At 41.9% G+C, this 21,538-nt stretch overlaps 1 protein-coding gene across 3 annotated transcripts in view; it reads right to left on the bottom strand.

Moving 5' to 3' along the window:
* Positions 1-21,538, bottom strand: part of LOC126088551 (WD repeat-containing protein 89) — a 235,217-nt gene that overhangs the window by 81,912 nt on the left and 131,767 nt on the right. For all 3 annotated transcript variants that reach the window (XM_049906731.1, XM_049906732.1, XM_049906730.1), the window contains one exon: positions 593-684. In XM_049906731.1, the coding sequence (XP_049762688.1) occupies positions 593-684 (92 nt within the window). The remainder of the gene's footprint in view (positions 1-592; positions 685-21,538) is intronic.

Here is a 21,538-nt window from a genome sequence, read left to right as displayed (position 1 = left end):
ACAGGAATTCTCTCTCTCTTTTTGTCTTTCCTCCTTCTCTCCTTCAGTCCCTCTATCCTTCTCTCCCCCCTTCCAGTCCCCCACTCTCCACTCTATCTTCATCTCTTCACTGCAACCCTCCTTTCCCCCTCTTCTCTCTACATATTTTATAGGCTCTACCCTTTCAGAACACATTTCATCTTTTTGAGCAGCTGCTGAGACATACGTCTTCTTCACTCCTGCCTCATTGAATACCACTAACCTTCCTTGTCTTGTGTGTTCTCCCCTATCTTCTTGCTACATCCATAAGCCCAGGAGACTGCTCAATGGCTGTGGTAATGTGTGTGTGTGTGTGTGTGTGTGTGTGTGTGTGTGTGTGTGTGTGTGTGTGTGTGTGTGCATGCACGCGCGTGCGCGTGTGTCAATGTGTGTACTTTTTGCCAGTTGGAAAATTAGTTAGTATTCTATTCTGTTACGTGTGTCTATGAGCCACACATCAGTCCATTATGGGCGAGTGGTTGATTTTCCTTTATTTTTACATACTGTACCATTCATGAATCTCCTTATTGTAATGTGAATAAGTTATTTATCAAAGCATCATTATAGATCTTACCTTTTTAGTGAAGAGTATCCTGCAATTATTAAGAGACCACCATCTTCTTGGTTGTGTGAGTTGACCAAATATGTGTTGTCAACAGTGTCATCCTGCAACAAAACAGCTATAGTTTACATGTGGAAAGAATGTAACACAAATAAGTTCTCCCTTCTGCATATGAAAAATTCCATCATCAAAGTGATTTAATGTCAGTGTGGGCACGAATCAGCACTGTTAAATGTACAGATCTACAGAAAGAAGGAAGAGAATAAAATGCATCATAAAAGTTAATGTCATTACAATCAGAGCACTGCACAGGTAATCACTCACATGCAGTACATAACAAATACTTCCACACACACACACACACACACACACACACACACACACAGATATATAAACATTCCACGTGGGAAAAATATATTTAAAAAGAAAGATGATGAGACTTACCAAACAAAAGCGCTGGCAGGTCGATAGACACACAAACAAACACAAACATACACACAAAATTCTAGCTTTCGCGTTGCCTCGTCAGGAAAGAGAGAAGGAGAAGGAAAGACAAAAGGATATGGGTTTTAAGGAAGAGGGTAAGGAGTCATTCCAATCCCGGGAGCGGAAAGACTTACCTTAGGGGGAAAAAAGGACAGGTATACACTCGCACACACACACACACACATATCCATCCGCATATACACAGACACAAGCAGACATTTGTAAAGGCAAAGAGTTTGGGCAGAGATGTCAGTCGGGACGGAAGTACAGAGGCAAAGATGATGTTGAAAGACAGGTGAGGTATGAGTGGCGGCAGATTGAAATTAGAAATTAGCGGAGATTGAGGCCTGGCGGATAGCGAGAAGAGAGGATATGCTGAAGGGCAAGTTCCCATCTCCGGAGTTCTGACAGGTTGGTGTTAGTGGGAAGTATCCAGATAACCCGGACTGTGTAACACTGTGCCAAGATGTGCTGGCTGTGCACCAAGGCATGTTTAGCCACAGGGTGATCCTCATTACCAACAAACACTGTCTGCCTGTGTCCATTCATGCGAATGGACAGTTTGTTGCTGGTCATTCCCACATAGAACGCTTCACAGTGTAGGCAGCTCAGTTGGTAAATCACGTGGGTGCTTTCACACGTGGCTCTGCCTTTGATCGTGTACACCTTCCGGGTTATATATATATATATATATATATACATATATATATATAAAGAAAGATGATGAGACTTACCAAACAAAAGCGCTGGCAGGTCGATAGACACACAAACAAGCACAAACATACACACAAAAAATTCTAGCTTTCGCAACCAACGGTTGCCTCGTCAGGAAAGAGGGAAGGAGAGGGAAAGACAAAAGGATTTGGGTTTTAAGGGAGAGGGTAAGGAGTCATTCCAATCCCGGGAGCGGAAAGACTTACCTTATGGGGAAAAAAGGACAGGTATACACTCGCGCGCGCGCGCACACACACACACACACACACACACACACACACACACACACACACACACACACACACACATATACAGGAACAAGCTTGCGTATATGTGTGGATGGATATGTGTGTGTGTGCGAGTGTATACCTGTCCTTTTTTCCCCCTAAGGTAAGTCTTTCCGCTCCCGGGATTGGAATGACTCCTTACCCTCTCCCTTAAAACCCAAATCCTTTCGTCTTTCCCTCTCCTTCCCTCTTTCCTGACGAGGCAACCGTTGGTTGCGAAAGCTAGAATTTTGAGTGTATTTTTGTGTTTGTTTGTGTGTCTATCGACCTGCCAGCGCTTTTGTCTGGTAAGTCTCATCATCTTTCTTTTTAGATATATTTTTCACACGTGGAATGTTTTCCCACTATATATATATATTTGACAACAGCAAAATCTCAAAGGTAATAAGCTTTCAGAATGAAATTTTCACTCCGCAGTGGAGTGTATGCTGATCTGAAACTTCGTGGTAGATTAAAACAGTGTGCAGACCCAGACTCGAACTTAGGACCTTTGCTTTTCACAGACAAGTTTGAGTCTCACTGTGGCACACAGTTTTAATCTGCCCGAAAGTTTGGTAATAAGTTGTATTTAATGCTCTGATGTGTTACTACCGACATAATTTTAAAGTTTCCAAAGCATTCAGTGTTCATTGAACAATAAGTATATGAGTACACCAAATCATATATACAGAAAATAATTTCTTTTTTAATATAACAGCCTGGGAAGAAAGAAAACACAATGAAAGTCTTCTTATAAGGCAGCAGACAATTGACAAACATGGATAAAAGTTATAAGATTCATTGACTTTCAGACGACTTTCCTTTAACTGTATAAATGAGAGTAAATGTGTCATGAAAACAGGCCTTCATAAGCATTTATCAGGAAAGCCTCTCTATATACAATGTCAATATAGACAAACTAGGGCCAGTACAGGACAGAAACTTACAACTGAATACTAGCAAACAATATATTTAGGTTAGTGTCAGGTATAACAGAATTTTGGTAAATGTTAACTGTTCATTTTGTTCTTAAATCTTCATTAATTTAAGGCAGTGTAGTGCCTCAAGAATTTCAGTGTAAATTCTAGACACACTCGGCCTTCCACCATCTCGAACACCCGATATTTTAAGTATGAGTGTGGACGAGGGGAAGCGTATCTACTGCACCACCCCTTTCTATGTGCAGGTCAGAAGTTTGTTATGAAAAGACTGTAAGCGTGGCGGTTCAATGACACCGACAAGTGTTTGCCACCAACGTCACAGAAGCCGTGATGAAAAGCACAGGAATAATTATGTAGTATTCTTTGATGTGTTAGTGAAAGTGATTATGACTATAGACTTTTAACTTACTTCATGTTTTAGCTCTGAATGAGGCAAGATGCATGCGACGTCTATTAATTATTTGGTTGTTAAAACCATGCAATTGTGATTATATTTAATATAATCTAATGGTTAATGACATAATTGACTTGCTAGAGTTTGAATGTTTATGTGAAACTAGTGGAAATGAAAATATACCAGAACTGAACCCAAGTATTATGCTAATACCAAATTATTTCAAGCGAGAGAGTGTGTCTTTTTTAGTTCCTCTAACCAGCATTATTTCTTCGGAGAAGAAGTTGTGGCGATTGACGCAGCCGCGTATCCACAGAAGAGGATCAGCTAAATGTTTCAAGTAAGTCAACTGTAGTAAGGGAAGTGTGAAGTTCGCAATCCAGTTTTGCACCGCTTCTCTTGTAGCCGAAACTGTTAGAGCAGGATGGTCTATAAAACACTTTTGAAACATAAAACTGCTGTTAAAGTCCATATTGATTCAGAACTTTAGAGCTGTCACAGTCTATAACTAGAATACTCTAACAAAACTTGATTCTGGCCTGAGACGCTGGAGTCGGCGCCCGTGTGTGAGTGAGGTGTGCTTGCTTGTGTGTGTGTGTGTGTGTGTGTGTGTGTGTGTGTGTGTTTACTGACGAAGGCAGTGGCCGAAAGCTATATGTGAGTGTCTTCTAATCGTGTCTGTCTGCAACTTGATGTGTCTTCTTTATGGTAAACAGCAATCTATATTTTCCTGCATTATAGATATTCCTACCTGGTGTTTCCAGTGTTTGATTTAATAAATCTTCTGTTAGATGTGACACTGTTAATATTCTAATGACTGAAAATTAATACATAATATGTAAAGGGCCCTCTGACATTTGTGTATGTTTCTCACATCGTGTATACTCTGCAAGGACAAAACAATTTTATAAATGAGATGAATTCATAGTCTTGTAACTCCCTCAGGATTAAAAATTTGTAGTGTACTACTGGAATGAACTGCAAAAGGACTAAACCACACAGAAATGTGAGGACTTCTCTTTGTTGAGGAATGCTACCATTAGTACTAGAATTATTAATAATAATAATAATAATTAGCTGGAGAAAATTTCGAGCTTTCACACAATACAATTCATTTACTTTATTTTACCCATACATTCTGCACTCTATGTGACATCTTAATCATTATTATTATTTCTTTCCTTTCTCAGGCGTTACGTCTGGTTAAAAATGGAAAGCGACGCGGACCATTATCAAGCGTGATTTCCTTTTAACTGTATGGTATATGTTACATTGCATTTAGGAACTTTCGGGTAATTGAACATGTATCAATAATTACAGATTTCTGTAGTTGTATATATACGTTTGGATGTAGCTGTATTGCATTGATGTACTGGTGGATATTGTGTGGTGTGACTCCTGTAGTTGATAGTACAAATGGTATAATGTCAACTTTATCCTAATGCCACATGTTCTTGACTTCCTCAACCAGTTGGATGTATTTTTCAATTTTTTCTCCTGTTATCTTCTGTATATTTGTTGTATTGGGTATGGATATTTCGATTAGTTGTGTTAATTTCTTCTTTTTATTGGTGAGTATGATGTCAGGTTTGTTATGTGGTGTTGTTTTATCTGTTATAATGGTTCTGTTCCAGTATAATTTATATTCATCATTCTCCAGTACATTTTGTGGTGCATACTTGTATGTGGGAACGTGTTGTTGTATTAGTTTATGTTGTATGGCAGGTTGTTGATGTATTATTTTTGCTACATTGTCATGTCTTCTGGTGTATTCTGTATTTGCTAGTATTGTACATCCGCTTGTGATGTGATCTACTGTTTCTATTTGTTGTTTGCAAAGTCTGCATTTATCTGTTGTGGTATTGAGATCTTTAATAATATGCTTGCTGTAATATCTGGTGTTTATTGTTTGATCCTGTATTGCAATCATGAATCCTTCTGTCTCACTGTATATATTGCCTTTTCTTAGCCGTGTGTTGGATGCGTCTTGATCGATGTGTGGCTGTGTTAGATGATGCGGGTGCTTGCCATGTAGTGTTTTCTTTTTCCAATTTACTTTCTTCGTATCTGTTGATGTTATGTGAGCTAAAGGATTGTAGAAGTGGTCATGAAATTGCAATGGAGTAGCCGATGTATTTATATGAGTGATTGCTTTGTGTACTTTGCTAGTTTCTGCTCGTTCTATAAAGAATTTTCTTAAATTGTCTACCTTGAGGACAATATTATGGAAATGGAAGAGGATGTAGATGAAGACGAAATGGGAGATAAGATACTGCGTGAAGAGTTTGACAGAGCACTGAAAGACCTGAGTCGAAACAAGGCCCCGGGAGTAGACAACATTCCATTTGAACTACTGATGGCCTCGGGAGAGCCAGTCATGACAAAACTCTACCATCTGGTGAGCACGATGTATGAGACAGGCGAAATACCCTCAGACTTCAAGAAGAATATAATAATTCCAATCCCAAAGAAAGCAGGTGTTGACAGATGTGAAAATTACCGAACTATCAGTTTAACAAATACTAACAAAGAGATAGAGGGGCTGGCCAGTACTTACCTCAGCTCGGTACAGCCGATAGATACACACAAAACAAAACAAAACAAAACCGAAAATTTATGTTCCTAGCTTTCGGAACAAATGTTCCTTCATCAGGGAGGAGAGAGGGGAAGGAAAGAGAAGAAGGGAAAGGAGATTCAGTTACTCACAACCCAGGTTATGAAGCAACAGGGAAAGGAAAATAGGGAGGGTAGCAAGGATGGAGGCATGGTTGTCAGAGGGAAGCCAAAGATATTCTACTGTAAGTACTGTGCCAGCTTCAAACCAAAGAGGAAGCATACAGAAGTAAAGAGGTATATAGTATAAAGATAAACACAACTATGCAGGATGAAAAGATGCGTGAATGGCTAAGAGGAAAGGGAAAGAGGAGAAGACTGAAGAGTAAATGGGAGTGAGGTTGTTTAACGTAGGTTCAGTCCAGGGGGATGGCGGGATGAAAGGATGTGTTGGAGTGCAAGTTCCCATCTCCGCAGTTCAGAGGGACTGGTGTTGGGTGGGAGAAGCCAAATGGCACATACGGTGTAGCAGGTTCCTAGGTCCCTAGAATTATGCTGCAGGGCATGCTCCGCTACTGGGTATTGGGCATCTCCTAGGCGGACAGTTCGTCTGTGTCCGTTCATGCGCTCAGCCAGTTTAGTTGTTGTCATGCCGATGTAAAAGGCTGTGCAGTGCAGGCATGTCAGTTGATAAATGACATGTGTAGTTTCACATGTAGCCCTGCCTTGAATTGTGTACGTTTTACCAGTAGCGGGGCTGGAGTAAGTGGTTGTGGGGGGATGCATGGGGCAGGTTTTGCAGCGGGGTCGGTTACAGGGGTAGGAACCGCTGGGTAGAGAAGGTAGTCTGGGAATATTGTAGGGTTTAACAAGGATGTTACGGAGGTTAGGGGGCCGACGAAAGGAAACTCTGGGTGGTGTGGGGAGAATTTTGTCAAGGGATGATCTCATTTCAGGGGTTGACTTGAGAAAATCATATCCCTGGCGGAGTAATTTGTTGATGTTTTCGAGGCCAGGATAATATTGGGTGACAAGGGGGATGCTTCTGTGTGGTCTGGGGGTAGGAACATTGTTGTTGGACGGGGAGGAATGTATTGCTCGAGAGATCTGTTTGTGGACAAGGTCTGCAGGATAGTTGCGGGAGAGGAAAGCACTGGTCAGGTTATTGGTGTAATTGTTGAGGGATTCGTCACTGGAGCAGATACGTTTGCCACGAATACCTAGGCTGTAGGGAAGGGAGCGTTTGATGTGGAATGGATGGCAGCTATCAAAGTGAAGGTACTGTTGTTTGTTTGTGGGTTTGATATGGACAGAGGTGTGGATGTGAGCTTCAACAAGATGAAGGTCAACATCCAGGAAGGTGGCTTGGGTTTTGGAGAAGGACCAGGTGAAATTCAGATTCGAAAAGGAGTTGAGGTTATGGAGGAAATTAAGGAGTGTTTCTTCACCATGAGTCCAGACCACAAAGATGTCATCTATAAACCTATACCAGGCCAGGGGAAGCAGCTGTTGGGTCTTCAGGAAAGCCTCCTCCATGCGGCCCATGAAGAGGTTGGCATAGGACGGAGCCATCCTTGTTCCCATGGCCGTTCCCCTGATTTGTTTGTAGGTCTGGCCTTCAAAAGTGAAGTAATTATGGGTGAGGATGAAGTTGGTAAGTGTGATGAGGAACGAGGTTTTTGGAAGATCTTCGGGTGGGCGTTGGGAGAGGTAGTGCTCAAGGGCAGAGAGACCATGGGTATGTGGGATGTTTGTGTAAAGGGATGTAGCATCTATGGTGACAAGAAAGGTTTCAGGTGGGAGAGGAGTGGGAATGGATTTGAGGCGTTCTAGGAAATGGTTTGTGTCTTTGATGTAGGATGGGAGTCTGCGGGTGATAGGTTGGAGGTGCTGGTCTACCAGAGCTGAGATACGTTCGGTTGGGGCTTTGAAGCCTGCTACAATGGGACGGCCAGGATGGTTCTCTTTGTGGATTTTGGGTAATAGGTAGAAGGTAGGGGTACGTGGCTCAGGTGGAGTGAGTAATTCTATGGAAGCCGTTGTGAGGCCTTGTGAGGGACCTTGGATTCTTAGGATTTTTTGCAGCTCAGTCTGGATGGAGGGAATGGGATCCTGGGTAACAGCTTTGTAGGTTGAGGTGTCGGAGAGTTGACGCAGTCCTTCTGCCACATACTCCACACGGTCAAGTACGACAGTTGTGGAGCCTTTATCCGCCGGGAGGATGACAATAGAGCGGTCTATTTTCAGCTCCTTAATGGCACGGGATTCAGCTGGGGTGATGTTGGGGGTTGTTGGGATGTTCTTCAAGAAGGACTGGGAGGCAACACTGGATGTGAGGAATTCCTGAAATGTCTGCAAGGGATGGTTTTGGGGGAGGGGAGGAGGATCCCTTTGAGAAGGCAGTCGGAACTGTTCTAGACAGGGTTCAACACTGGCTCTAGTATTTGGGGGCTGTGTTTGGGTAGTGAAGTGGTATTTCCAGTTGAGGTTCCGGGTGAATGAGAGGAGATCTTTAACCAGGGCAGTGTGGTTGAATTTAGGCGTGGGGCTAAAGGTTAAGCCTTTTGACAGAACTGGTAAAACGTACACAATTCAAGGCAGGGCTACATGTGAAACTACACATGTCATTTATCAACTGACATGCCTGCACTGCACAGCCTTTTACATCGGCATGACAACAACTAAACTGGCTGAGCGCATGAACGGACACAGACGAACTGTCCGCCTAGGAGATGCCCAATACCCAGTAGCGGAGCATGCCCTGCAGCATAATTCTAGGGACCTAGGAACCTGCTACACCGTATGTGCCATTTGGCTTCTCCCACCCAACACCAGTCCCTCTGAACTGCGGAGATGGGAACTTGCACTCCAACACATCCTTTCATCCCGCCATCCCCCTGGACTGAACCTACGTTAAACAACCTCACTCCCATTTACTCTTCAGTCTTCTCCTCTTTCCCTTTCCTCTTAGCCATTCACGCATCTTTTCATCCTGCATAGTTGTGTTTATCTTTATACTATATACCTCTTTACTTCTGTATGCTTCCTCTTTGGTTTGAAGCTGGCACAGTACTTACAGTAGAATATCTTTGGCTTCCCTCTGACAACCATGCCTCCATCCTTGCTACCCTCCCTATTTTCCTTTCCCTGTTGCTTCATAACCTGGGTTGTGAGTAACTGAATCTCCTTTCCCTTCTTCTCTTTCCTTCCCCTCTCTCCTCCCTGATGAAGGAACATTTGTTCCGAAAGCTAGGAACATAAATTTTCGGTTTTGTTTTGTTTTGTTTTGTGTGTATCTATCGGCTGTACCGAGCTGAGGTAAGTACTGGCCAGCCCCTCTATCTCTTTGTTAGTATTTGTTTCACATCTCTATATGAGATTTTCCACTAATCATTTAGATCACCTATATGGTCCACATCCTTCATTGTTTTGTCCCTTTTGTTAGCTATCACTTACGTCTGTCATCTTAACATTTTCTCTTCTTCAGTGTTTTATATATCCATAAACAAATATTTTCGTCACCAACTGTGCTAGTTTCATCTTCCTCCTATTATCTTGTTCCGTTTATAGTCCTCTTCTCTTTTTTATTTATTGATTTATTTATTTATTCAACATTCCATAGTTTTAACGTTCGTTATTCACTGTTTTCCAGCCAACAATCACTGCCAACAATCTCTTCCACACCTACCAGTATCATCCATTTCCGTCGATTTCTTGTTGCTGGCGATATTTTTGTGCCATTGGCTATTTTTCTCTGCCACAAGAAAATTTTTTTGGGACATTTTTGCGGCACGCGCGATCTTTTTTGCGGCACGCGCGACCTTTTTTGCGGCACGCGCGATCTTTTTGCGGCACGCGCGATGTTTTTTGCGGCACGCGCGATCGCTTTTGCGGTACGCGCGATCTTTTTTGCGGTACGCGCGATATCTTTTGCAGCACGCGCGATCCTTTTTTCGCCACTCGCTATCTCTGTTTTTGAGCAACGTGTGTTCTTTTCCCCTGATCTGGACATACTTGCTTGGTCTGGTCAACTTTTTCTTATTTAGTGGTCTTCCTTTGGTATTGAACATTACCAACACAATTTCTTTCTTTCTCGTCCTTCCCTCCGCATTTTATTCCTTCTTATGATTACTATTTCAATTTTAGTTATTTAATTTCCCTACCCACCAGTTACCCACTATGTACCCTAATCCTATACCACATTATTTACATTCATTCCGGAAACATGCATTCACCGTAGCCAAATTGCAATCCCACATACTTTTCCTCCGGTCCTGCTTAACCTTTGGAATTACCCCTAAAGGGCTTACCTTAAAAGTTCCCATCTCCGGGTGCAATTCCTCCTTCCACCAGTCTCTCCTGGACTTCCAGAACCTTCAATCCTTAGCCCTTACCCAACTTGTCCTGAATCTCTACACTACTTCATGTAACCACCACTCCCAACAGCTCCTATCTCTCTTCAAAGTCCTCCACCTCTCAAACCCTTGCTTGGAGAACACACTCAAGAACATCATCTTAGAAGCCAGCTGCAAACTTGAGTTCCATGCCACACAACACCTGAAAAAACTATCCACAGTGCTAGTGCAACACCTAAGAAGTGGGGTCCCTCTCCCTATCCCTCACAAACACCAACCACAACAGAACCTTCAACAAACCCCCCTCATAGCCAACAAACCTAGCCTAGCCACCCTACTCAATCTCCCCATCCCAGCACATACCCCACACAGACCAAATCTCAACTATAACCACAGTCAAATGCCACATATCGCCAGTCCCAATTCAGTCCTAAACCTCTCATCCAGATCCCTCTCTCCTCCAGAGACATCTGTTCTGTCAAAAGGCTTAACCTTTAGCCCCACGCCTAAATTCAACCACACTGCCCTGGTTAAAGATCTCCTCTCATTCACCCGGAACCTCAACTGGAAATACCACTTCACTACCCAAACACAGCCCCCAAATACTAGAGCCAGTGTTGAACCCTGTCTAGAACAGTTCCGACTGCCTTCTCAAAGGGATCCTCCTCCCCTCCCCCAAAACCATCCCTTGCAGACATTTCAGGAATTCCTCACATCCAGTGTTGCCTCCCAGTCCTTCTTGAAGAACATCCCAACAACCCCCAACATCACCCCAGCTGAATCCCGTGCCATTAAGGAGCTGAAAATAGACCGCTCTATTGTCATCCTCCCGGCGGATAAAGGCTCCACAACTGTCGTACTTGACCGTGTGGAGTATGTGGCAGAAGGACTGCGTCAACTCTCCGACACCTCAACCTACAAAGCTGTTACCCAGGATCCCATTCCCTCCATCCAGACTGAGCTGCAAAAAATCCTAAGAATCCAAGGTCCCTCACAAGGCCTCACAACGGCTTCCATAGAATTACTCACTCCACCTGAGCCACGTACCCCTACCTTCTACCTATTACCCAAAATCCACAAAGAGAACCATCCTGGCCGTCCCATTGTAGCAGGCTTCAAAGCCCCAACCGAACGTATCTCAGCTCTGGTAGACCAGCACCTCCAACCTATCACCCGCAGACTCCCATCCTACATCAAAGACACAAACCAGTTCCTAGAACGCCTCAAATCCATTCCCACTCCTCTCCCACCTGAAACCTTTCTTGTCACCATAGATGCTACATCCCTTTACACAAACATCCCACATACCCATGGTCTCTCTGCCCTTGAGCACTACCTCTCCCAACGCCCACCCGAAGATCTTCCAAAAACCTCGTTCCTCATCACACTTACCAACTTCATCCTCACCCATAATTACTTCACTTTTGAAGGCCAGACCTACAAACAAATCAGGGGAACGGCCATGGGAACCAGGATGGCTCCGTCCTATGCCAACCTCTTCATGGGCCGCATGGAGGAGGCTTTCCTGAAGACCCAACAGCTGCTTCCCCTGGCCTGGTATAGGTTTATAGATGACATCTTTGTGGTCTGGACTCATGGTGAAGAAACACTCCTTAATTTCCTCCATAACCTCAACTCCTTTTCGAATCTGAATTTCACCTGGTCCTTCTCCAAAACCCAAGCCACCTTCCTGGATGTTGACCTTCATCTTGTTGAAGCTCACATCCACACCTCTGTCCATATCAAACCCACAAACAAACAACAGTACCTTCACTTTGATAGCTGCCATCCATTCCACATCAAACGCTCCCTTCCCTACAGCCTAGGTATTCGTGGCAAACGTATCTGCTCCAGTGACGAATCCCTCAACAATTACACCAATAACCTGACCAGTGCTTTCCTCTCCCGCAACTATCCTGCAGACCTTGTCCACAAACAGATCTCTCGAGCAATACATTCCTCCCCGTCCAACAACAATGTTCCTACCCCCAGACCACACAGAAGCATCCCCCTTGTCACCCAATATTATCCTGGCCTCGAAAACATCAACAAATTACTCCGCCAGGGATATGATTTTCTCAAGTCAACCCCTGAAATGAGATCATCCCTTGACAAAATTCTCCCCACACCACCCAGAGTTTCCTTTCGTCGGCCCCCTAACCTCCGTAACATCCTTGTTAAACCCTACAATATTCCCAGACTACCTTCTCTACCCAGCGGTTCCTACCCCTGTAACCGACCCCGCTGCAAAACCTGCCCCATGCATCCCCCCACAACCACTTACTCCAGCCCCGCTACTGGTAAAACGTACACAATTCAAGGCAGGGCTACATGTGAAACTACACATGTCATTTATCAACTGACATGCCTGCACTGCACAGCCTTTTACATCGGCATGACAACAACTAAACTGGCTGAGCGCATGAACGGACACAGACGAACTGTCCGCCTAGGAGATGCCCAATACCCAGTAGCGGAGCATGCCCTGCAGCATAATTCTAGGGACCTAGGAACCTGCTACACCGTATGTGCCATTTGGCTTCTCCCACCCAACACCAGTCCCTCTGAACTGCGGAGATGGGAACTTGCACTCCAACACATCCTTTCATCCCGCCATCCCCCTGGACTGAACCTACGTTAAACAACCTCACTCCCATTTACTCTTCAGTCTTCTCCTCTTTCCCTTTCCTCTTAGCCATTCACGCATCTTTTCATCCTGCATAGTTGTGTTTATCTTTATACTATATACCTCTTTACTTCTGTATGCTTCCTCTTTGGTTTGAAGCTGGCACAGTACTTACAGTAGAATATCTTTGGCTTCCCTCTGACAACCATGCCTCCATCCTTGCTACCCTCCCTATTTTCCTTTCCCTGTTGCTTCATAACCTGGGTTGTGAGTAACTGAATCTCCTTTCCCTTCTTCTCTTTCCTTCCCCTCTCTCCTCCCTGATGAAGGAACATTTGTTCCGAAAGCTAGGAACATAAATTTTCGGTTTTGTTTTGTTTTGTTTTGTGTGTATCTATCGGCTGTACCGAGCTGAGGTAAGTACTGGCCAGCCCCTCTATCTCTTTGTTAGTATTTGTTTCACATCTCTATATGAGATTTTCCATTAATCATTTAGAACTATCAGTTTAATAAGTCACAGCTGCAAAATACTAACGCGAATTCTTTACAGACGAATGGAAAAACTAGTAGAAGCCGGCCTCGGGGAAGATCAGTTTGGATTCCGTAGAAATGTTGGAACACGTGAGGCAATACTGACCTTACGACTTATTTTAGAAGAAAGATTAAGAAAAGGCAAACCTATGTTTCTAGCATTTGTAGACTTAGAGAAAGCTTTTGACAATGTTAACTGGAATACTCTCTTTCAAATTCTGAAGGTGGCAGGGGTAAAATACAGGGAGCGAAAGGCTATTTACGGTTTGTACAGAAACCAGATGGCAGTTATAAGAGTCGAGGGGCATGAAAGGGAAGCAGTGGTTGGGAAAGGAGTAAGACAGGGTTGTAGCCTCTCCCCGATGTTATTCAATCTGTATATTGAGCAAGCAGTAAAGGAAACAAAAGAAAAATTCGGAGTTGGTATTAAAATTCATGGAGAAGAAGTAAAAACTTTGAGGTTCGCCGATGATATTGTAATTCTGTCAGAGACAGCAAAGGACTTGGAAGAGCAGTTGAACGGAATGGACAGTGTCTTGAAAGGAGGATATAAGATGAACATCAACAAAAGCAAAACGAGGATAATGGAATGTAGTCAAATTAAGTCGGGTGATGCTGAGGGAATTAGATTAGGAAATGAGACACTTAAAGTAGTAAAGGAGTTTTGCTATTTAGGGAGTAAAATAACCGATGATGGTCGAAGTAGAGAGGATATAAAATGTAGACTGGCAATGGTAAGGAAAGGAAAGCGTTTCTCAAGAAGAGGAATTTGTTAACATCGAGTATAGATTTAAGTCTCAGGAAGTCGTTTCTGAAAGTATTTGTATGGAGTGTAGCCATGTATGGAAGTGAAACATGGACGATAACTAGTTTGGACAAGAAGAGAATAGAAGCTTTCGAAATGTGGTGCTACAGAAGAATGCTGAAGATAAGGTGGGTAGATCACGTAACTAATGAGGAGGTATTGAATAGGATTGGGGAGAAGAGAAGTTTGTGGCACAACTTGACTAGAAGAAGGGATCGGTTGGTAGGACATGTTTTGAGGCATCAAGGGATCACAAATTTAGCATTGGAGGGCAGTGTGGAGGGTAAAAATCGTAGAGGGAGACCAAGAGATGAATACACTAAGCAGATTCAGAAGGATGTAGGTTGCAGTAGATACTGGGAGATGAAGAAGCTTGCACAGGATAGAGTAGCATGGAGAGCTGCATCAAACCAGTCTCAGGACTGAAGACCACAACAACAACAACCTGTCCATAATGTAGGTTTTTTATGTCGATAAATCCCCTTCCTCCTTCCTTTCTGCTTAATGTGAATCTTTCTGTTGCTGAATGTATGTGATGTATTCTATATTTGTGGCATTGTGATCGTGTAAGTGTATTGAGTGCTTCTAGGTCCGTGTTACTCCATTTCACTACTCCAAATGAGTAGGTCAATATTGGTACAGCATAAATAGTTATAGCTTGTGTCTTTTTTCTTGCTGTCAATTCTGTTTACAGTATTTTTGTTAGTCTTTGTCTATATTTTTCTTTTAGTTCTTCTTTAATATTTGTATTATCTATTCCTATTTTTTGTCTCTGTCCTAGATATTTATAGGCATCTGTTTTTTTTTTTTTTTTTCCATTGCTTCTATGCAGTCGCTGTGGTTATCCAATATGTAATCTTCTTGTTTAGTGTGTTTTCCCTTGACTATGCTATTTTTCCTTACATTTGTCTGTTCCAAAAGCCATATTTATATCATTGCTGAATATTTCTGTTATCTTTAGTAATTGGTTGAGTTGTTGATTTGTTGCTGCCAGTAGTTTTAGATCATCCATGTATAGCAAATGTGTGATTTTGTGTGGGTATGTTCCAGTAATATTATATCCATAATTTGTATTATTTAGCATGTTGGATAGTGGGTTCAGAGCAAGACAGAACCAGAAAGGACTTAATGAGTCTCCTTGGTATATTCCACGCTTAATCTGTATTGGCTGTGATGTGATATTATCTGAATTTGTTTGGATATTAAGTGTGGTTTTCCAGTTTTTCACTACTATGTTTAGGAACTGTATCAATTTATGATCTACTTGGTATATTTCCAATATCTGTAGTAACCATGAGTGGGGTACACTATCAAAAGCTTTTTAGTAATCAATGTATGCGTAGTGTAGCGACCTTTGTTTAGTTTTAGCTTTATTATTATTATTGTTATTACTATTATTATTATCATCGTCATCATTATTATTTGTAACACATAATGCTATATTTATTTTGGGAAGTACTGTCATATGTTAAATACTTTACATAGCTTGTCATAGTTTCTGGTACTGTTTACTACTTTTACAAAGTTTGTCATAGTTTCTGGGACTGTTTACCACTGTAATGGATGTGTTATGAAATCTTATTTTGTTCAGTACCATTGTTTTAACTATTGCACATGTTCATTCTTTCATTCATTGTATTCCACAGACACTGTCAAGAAGGGAACCCTTTGTTGTTGTTGTGGTCTTCAGTCCTGAGACTGGTTTGATGCAGCTCTCCATGATACTCTATCCTGTGCAGGCTTCTTCATCTCCCAGTACCTACTGCAACCTACATCCTTCTGAATCTGCTTAGTGTATTCGTCTCTTGGTCTCCCTCTACGATTTTTGCCCTCCACACTGCCCTCCAATACTAAACTGGTGATCCCTTGATGCCTCAGAACATGTCCTACCAACCGATCCCTTCTTCTAGTCAAGTTGTGCCACAAACTTCTCTTCTCCCCAATCCTATTCAACACTTCCTCATTAGTTACGTGATCTACCCATCCAATATTCAGCATTCTTCTGTAGCACCACATTTTGAAAGATTCTATTCTCTTCTTGTCCAAACTATTTATCATCCATGTTTCACTTCCATACATGGCTACACTCCATACAAATACTTTCAGAAACGACTTCCTGACACTTAAATCTATACTCGATGTTAACAAATTTCTCTTCTTCAGAAATGCTTTCCTTGCCATTGCCAGTCTACATTTTATATCCTCTCTACTTCGACCATCATCAGTTATTTTGCTCCCCAAATAGCAAAACTCCTTTACTACTTTAAGTGTCTCATTTCCTAATCTAATTCCCTCAGCATCACCTGACTTAATTCGACTACATTCCATTATCCTCGTTTTGCTTTTGTTGGTGTTCATCTTATATCCTCCTTTCAAGACACTATCCATTCCGTTCAACTGCTCTTCCAAGTCCTTTCCTGTCTCTGACAGAATTACAATGTCATCGGCGAACCTCAACGTTTTTATTTCTTCTCCATGGATTTTAATACCTACTCCAAATTTTTCTTTTGTTTCCTTCACTGCTTGCTCAATATACAGATTGAATAACATCAGCGAGAGGCTACAACCCCATCTCACTTCCTTTCCAACCACTGCTTCCCTTTCATGTCCCTCGACTCTTATAACTGCCATTTGGTTTCTGTACAAATTGTAAATAGCTTTTCGCTCCCTGTAGTTTACCCCTGCCACCTTCAGAATTTGAAAGAGAGTATTCCAGTCAACATTGTCAAAAGCTTTCTCTAAGTCTACAAATGCTAGAAACATAGGTTTGCCTTTCCTTACTCTAGTTTCTAAGATAAGTCGTAGGGTCAGTATTGCCTCACGTGCTCTGATATTTCTACGGAATCCAAACTGATCTTCCCCGAAGTCGGCTTCTACTAGTTTTTCCATTCGTCTGTAAAGAATTCGCATTAGTATTTTGCAGCCATGACTTATTAAACTGATTAAACCTTTAAGGATGTGGAATAAAATGCAATAAAAAAGATAAATGACTTTTTGGACTGATAATGACATTTTTTTCTGTTCTTACTAAATTTAATCAAGTAGGTTACAAAAAGCAGCTGCCTCCTTGGCTAATCTAAATAGTTTTTGTGTATCTTCCATCAGCAGCTTAATATGTACTTGATTCCAATGAAGTTTTTCATATATAATAGTTATTGAACCTCTAAATACTGTGACCTCCTTACAGTACATTGCTGTTTGTCGTTAGCATTACAACAAACACTGCTACTTGTCAATAAGAAGTTAACAGAATTTTTCAATCTGTGAATCTAGCTGTTGTAATTTACTCAACAAGCAGTGGCAGAACAGTCACATGAAAGAATGTTATAATTAGGCAAGCTTTCGGAGCCAGTGTCTCCTTCTTCAGGCAGAAGCATTGAAGGGGAAGGAATAGGGGAGAGGAAAACGGCTGGTGAGGTCTAGGAAAAGGGGCAGATTTCTTAAAAGTTGCCCTGAACAGTGGGTCAGGGCAGACGTACCAGACAGTATGAGAAGTAGTCTTTGCTTCTCATCCTGTCCGGTACGTCTCCCCTGACCTGCAGTGGTGGGTGACTTTTCTGAAATCCACCCCTTTTCCTAGACCTCTCCAGTCCTTTCCCTTCTCCCCTCTTCCTTCCCCTTCAACTGTTCTGCCTGAAGAAGAAGCCACTGGCTCCAACAACTTGCCTGATTATAACCTCCTTTTACATGTATATATCTCTTTTTCCAACAAACAGCTCAATTCATACATACAATACCAGAAACAAAAATGATCTGCACAAGTACTTAAAAGCACTTACTTTAGTTCAAAACGGAGTCCACTACTCAGGAACACTCATCTTCAATAATTTCCCAGCAAACATAAAAAATTTAATTCCAAATAAAGATCAGTTTAAAAGGAGCCTGAAAGACTTACTAGTGGCCAACTCCTTCTACTCCATTGACGAATTTTTTAATAGAAACAAATGATGTATTGTATATACTCATACTATTACTATTGTTATTTCAGCTTAAAAAATAAATAAATAAATAAAAATTGACATGTTCCACAGCCACGAGGATCTTCTCAGCACAGATCTATGGAACGAAAAACTAATCTAATCTAATCTAATCTAATCTAATCTCTAATCTTCTGTGGCCACTTGGTGAGTAGATTTTTTATCCATTCAAATTACTTTATATTTGAAAAAAATTGATTTTGTTTCATTGTTACATTAAGGTAATTTGTAGCATCAGTGACTCATGAGCATGCTTTTAATTTTCAACTGGTTGGGATTTCCAGTTTCTTGCTTTATGTGAGACAAGAGTTCGTTTAATATTTTTGTACCAGTGTACATAACTCAACACTGAACCCTTGGCAAGGATGCAAAGTCTAAATGAAAATTATTTTTGGATCTTGTGACTGTGTGGATCACTATTCACCTGAAACTTTTTTTATTATCAGCAACAAAAACTGTTAAGAAGTAAATGTATTGGGAAGTAAATGGAGGAATTGCGAGAGCCTTCAAAGGGCTTCTTTAAGCTGTTCATTTACCTAGCTTACATCATATTTTTACTGCTCGCTTGAGCTGAATAAACACTTTATTTACTTTAGGAACAATGCCACAGAAGACAACTGTGTACGACAACAGGGAGAGAAATTATGCAAAGTATGTGAACACTCTAGTTTTAAGGCCTTCTAAGGGCAAAAAAAAATGTGAGCTCCTTGATTAGTTTATCTATGTATCAACTCCATTTTAATTTGCTTGCTAGCCAATTGGACCCCAAAGAATTTTTTGTTTAGTGTATGATAATTAATGTCTACTTCTGGTGGTAACTGGTCATTTTTGCATGTTTGAAGTTGAGTAATATGAGTCTTTGTGAGAGTAAAATGGTTAAACTGTTAGCTGTGAACCACATGGAGGGTTGTTCAATCATCATCTGAGCTGTGGTTGATAAAGTTGAGCTGGACCCTTTATTAGTATGCTTGTATCATCAGCAAACATAACATTTTTGTAATCACCCTTTAAAGTCATTGGAATATCATTTATGTAGTGTACAGACAAGAGTTGGCCCAGTACTGATACTTGTGGGACTTCACATGTTATGTTCCCCTATTCTGAGATATAATATCAAGCCAGTAACACAGTCTGTCAAAGAAAGCCTCTGCTTTCTGTTACGAAAGTAAGACTTTATGCATTGAAGGGATATGCCAATAATGTCCTAACACTAGTTTCCCCAAGTCGAATTTTATAGTGCAAACAATCTAAGGCTGTGGCAAGGGCAAAAAATATCCAAACAAGATAATTTTCTTCAGTTTCTCCCAGAATATCTGTTGATCGAACAGTCCACTGGTGTACTGCCAGTTCATACTGTCCAATGGGCACAATATTTTGGCAATCAGACATTGTCACCATCAGGAGTTGTACTGACATACTGACCTTCTGGTGGCCTACAGCCAACTCACATCCCTTCCCCCCATGAGCCATCCTCTGAGCAGTCTGCATGCAAGGGCACAGGTCAGTTCAACCACAAAGGCGATTTCGTTGGTATCTGTGGGCAGCAGCATCAGGCAGGGTGCCCTGATTGCTGTGGCGAGGATGTAGTTACCCTGTCCATCCTTGCCATCAAAACATTGTGTTTGCTGAGTGTCTTCTTCATTAAACCCAGTCCTCGTTCCGAAGCCTTGCCGAGATTACACATACAATCCTGGTTGATGAGATTTTCCTGGTACATATTTTCATGGCTTTCCAAATGACACTGTCCCAATATTTTGAAATTTATGCTGAAATCTTGGTATGTTTGTATTCCATTGCATTGAGTATTGGACAAACAGTGCTCTGTGACTGATGACACGTTAGTCAAGTGTGCTACTGGTGTCCTTGATATCGATCTTCTGCACAGTGTCTGTCCAGTATATGTCTTACCACACTGTCACAGAACCTGATTACCCCAGGCTTATGTAAACCGAGGTCATCTTTGATGCTCCCCAATAATGCACATGTTTTATTGGTTGGGTAAAAGACATTCCTTACACAGTGCTTTCTCAGTATGCACCTAATTTTTCCTCATAGCATGCCAGTGTATAGTGACAAGACAGTGGGTGCCTCTTTCTCTGTGTCTTCATCCATCTTCACATGATGTACTGTAGTTTGATGGGTGCAGAGCACCCTTCATCTGTCATTTCAAGTTACTGTTTTTTCCAGTTCCTCTATGAATAGTGATTGTAGCTCTATGAGTTCAGGCACAAGTCACTGTTCATTCTCTTCTGATACGCTATGTGGCTCAGGATGCCATCAGCTCTTATTTGACCATGACATCATGGAATAGTAATCTTCCTTCTGCCTTGGTCTCCTTACTGAATTTGATATTGGGATGAATGGAGTTTAGATGTGCAAGGAACGACTTCAGTTTGTCCCTTACATGGGTCCAGATGATGAATGTATCATCCACATAACAGAAAAAAGCAAGTGGGTTTCTATTTGGATGACTTCAGTGCCTCCTCCTTAAAATGCTCCATATGCAAAATTTCAACCATAGGTGAAGGTGGGCTGTGCCCACTGCAACTCCTTTCATTTGTTCATAATATCCTCCATTAAACAGAAAATTAGTGGTCAGGACCTGCCTGAAAAGGTCAGTGGTCTTCCTGTAATTTTTGGCCAATGAAACCAAATGACTGTCACAGAGGCACCCTGGTGAAAAGTGAAATAACATCAAAACTCCCCGGGATATCTGAGTCCTTTAGCCTTAAATTGTTGAGGTGTTTCACAATATCTACAGAATTGTGGACATGATGCAGGCATTTACCTGCATAAGGGCACAGTACATCTTTCTAGCATTTTGCCAGCAAATATGTTGGTGTCCTGATGTTATTGATAATGGGGCATAATGGATCTTAAAAAGTTCATAATGTCTTGGTGGCTCAGATTCTTGTGGTAACACCGAGCGGGGTGGCGCAGTGGTTAGACACTGGACTCGCATTCGGGAGGACGACGGTTCAATCCCGCGTCCGGCCATCATGATTTAGGTTTTCCGTGATTTCCCTAAATCACTCCAGGCAAATGCCGGGATGGTTCCTCTGAAAGGGCATGGCCGACTTCCTTCCCAATCCTTCCCTAATCCGATGAGACCGATGACCACGCTGTCTGGTCTCCTTCCCCAAAACCAACCAATCTTGTGGTAACAATTTCTTGATGACCCCTTCTGGCAATTCCGAGAAGTGCACTGGTCTTGTTCTCCACCTTTGGTGGACTTTCCTGTTGGAGTCATCATCTAGCAGGCCCTGCACTTCTCAGTGTAATCCTTCTGGGAGTGAACAACAGTAGCATT

Source organism: Schistocerca cancellata, chromosome 6 (genome assembly GCF_023864275.1).
Source record: "Schistocerca cancellata isolate TAMUIC-IGC-003103 chromosome 6, iqSchCanc2.1, whole genome shotgun sequence".
NCBI lineage: Eukaryota > Metazoa > Arthropoda > Insecta > Orthoptera > Acrididae > Schistocerca > Schistocerca cancellata.
The sequence above is the reverse complement of the archived record's forward strand: the minus strand, read 5'-3'. Positions and strand labels throughout refer to the sequence as shown.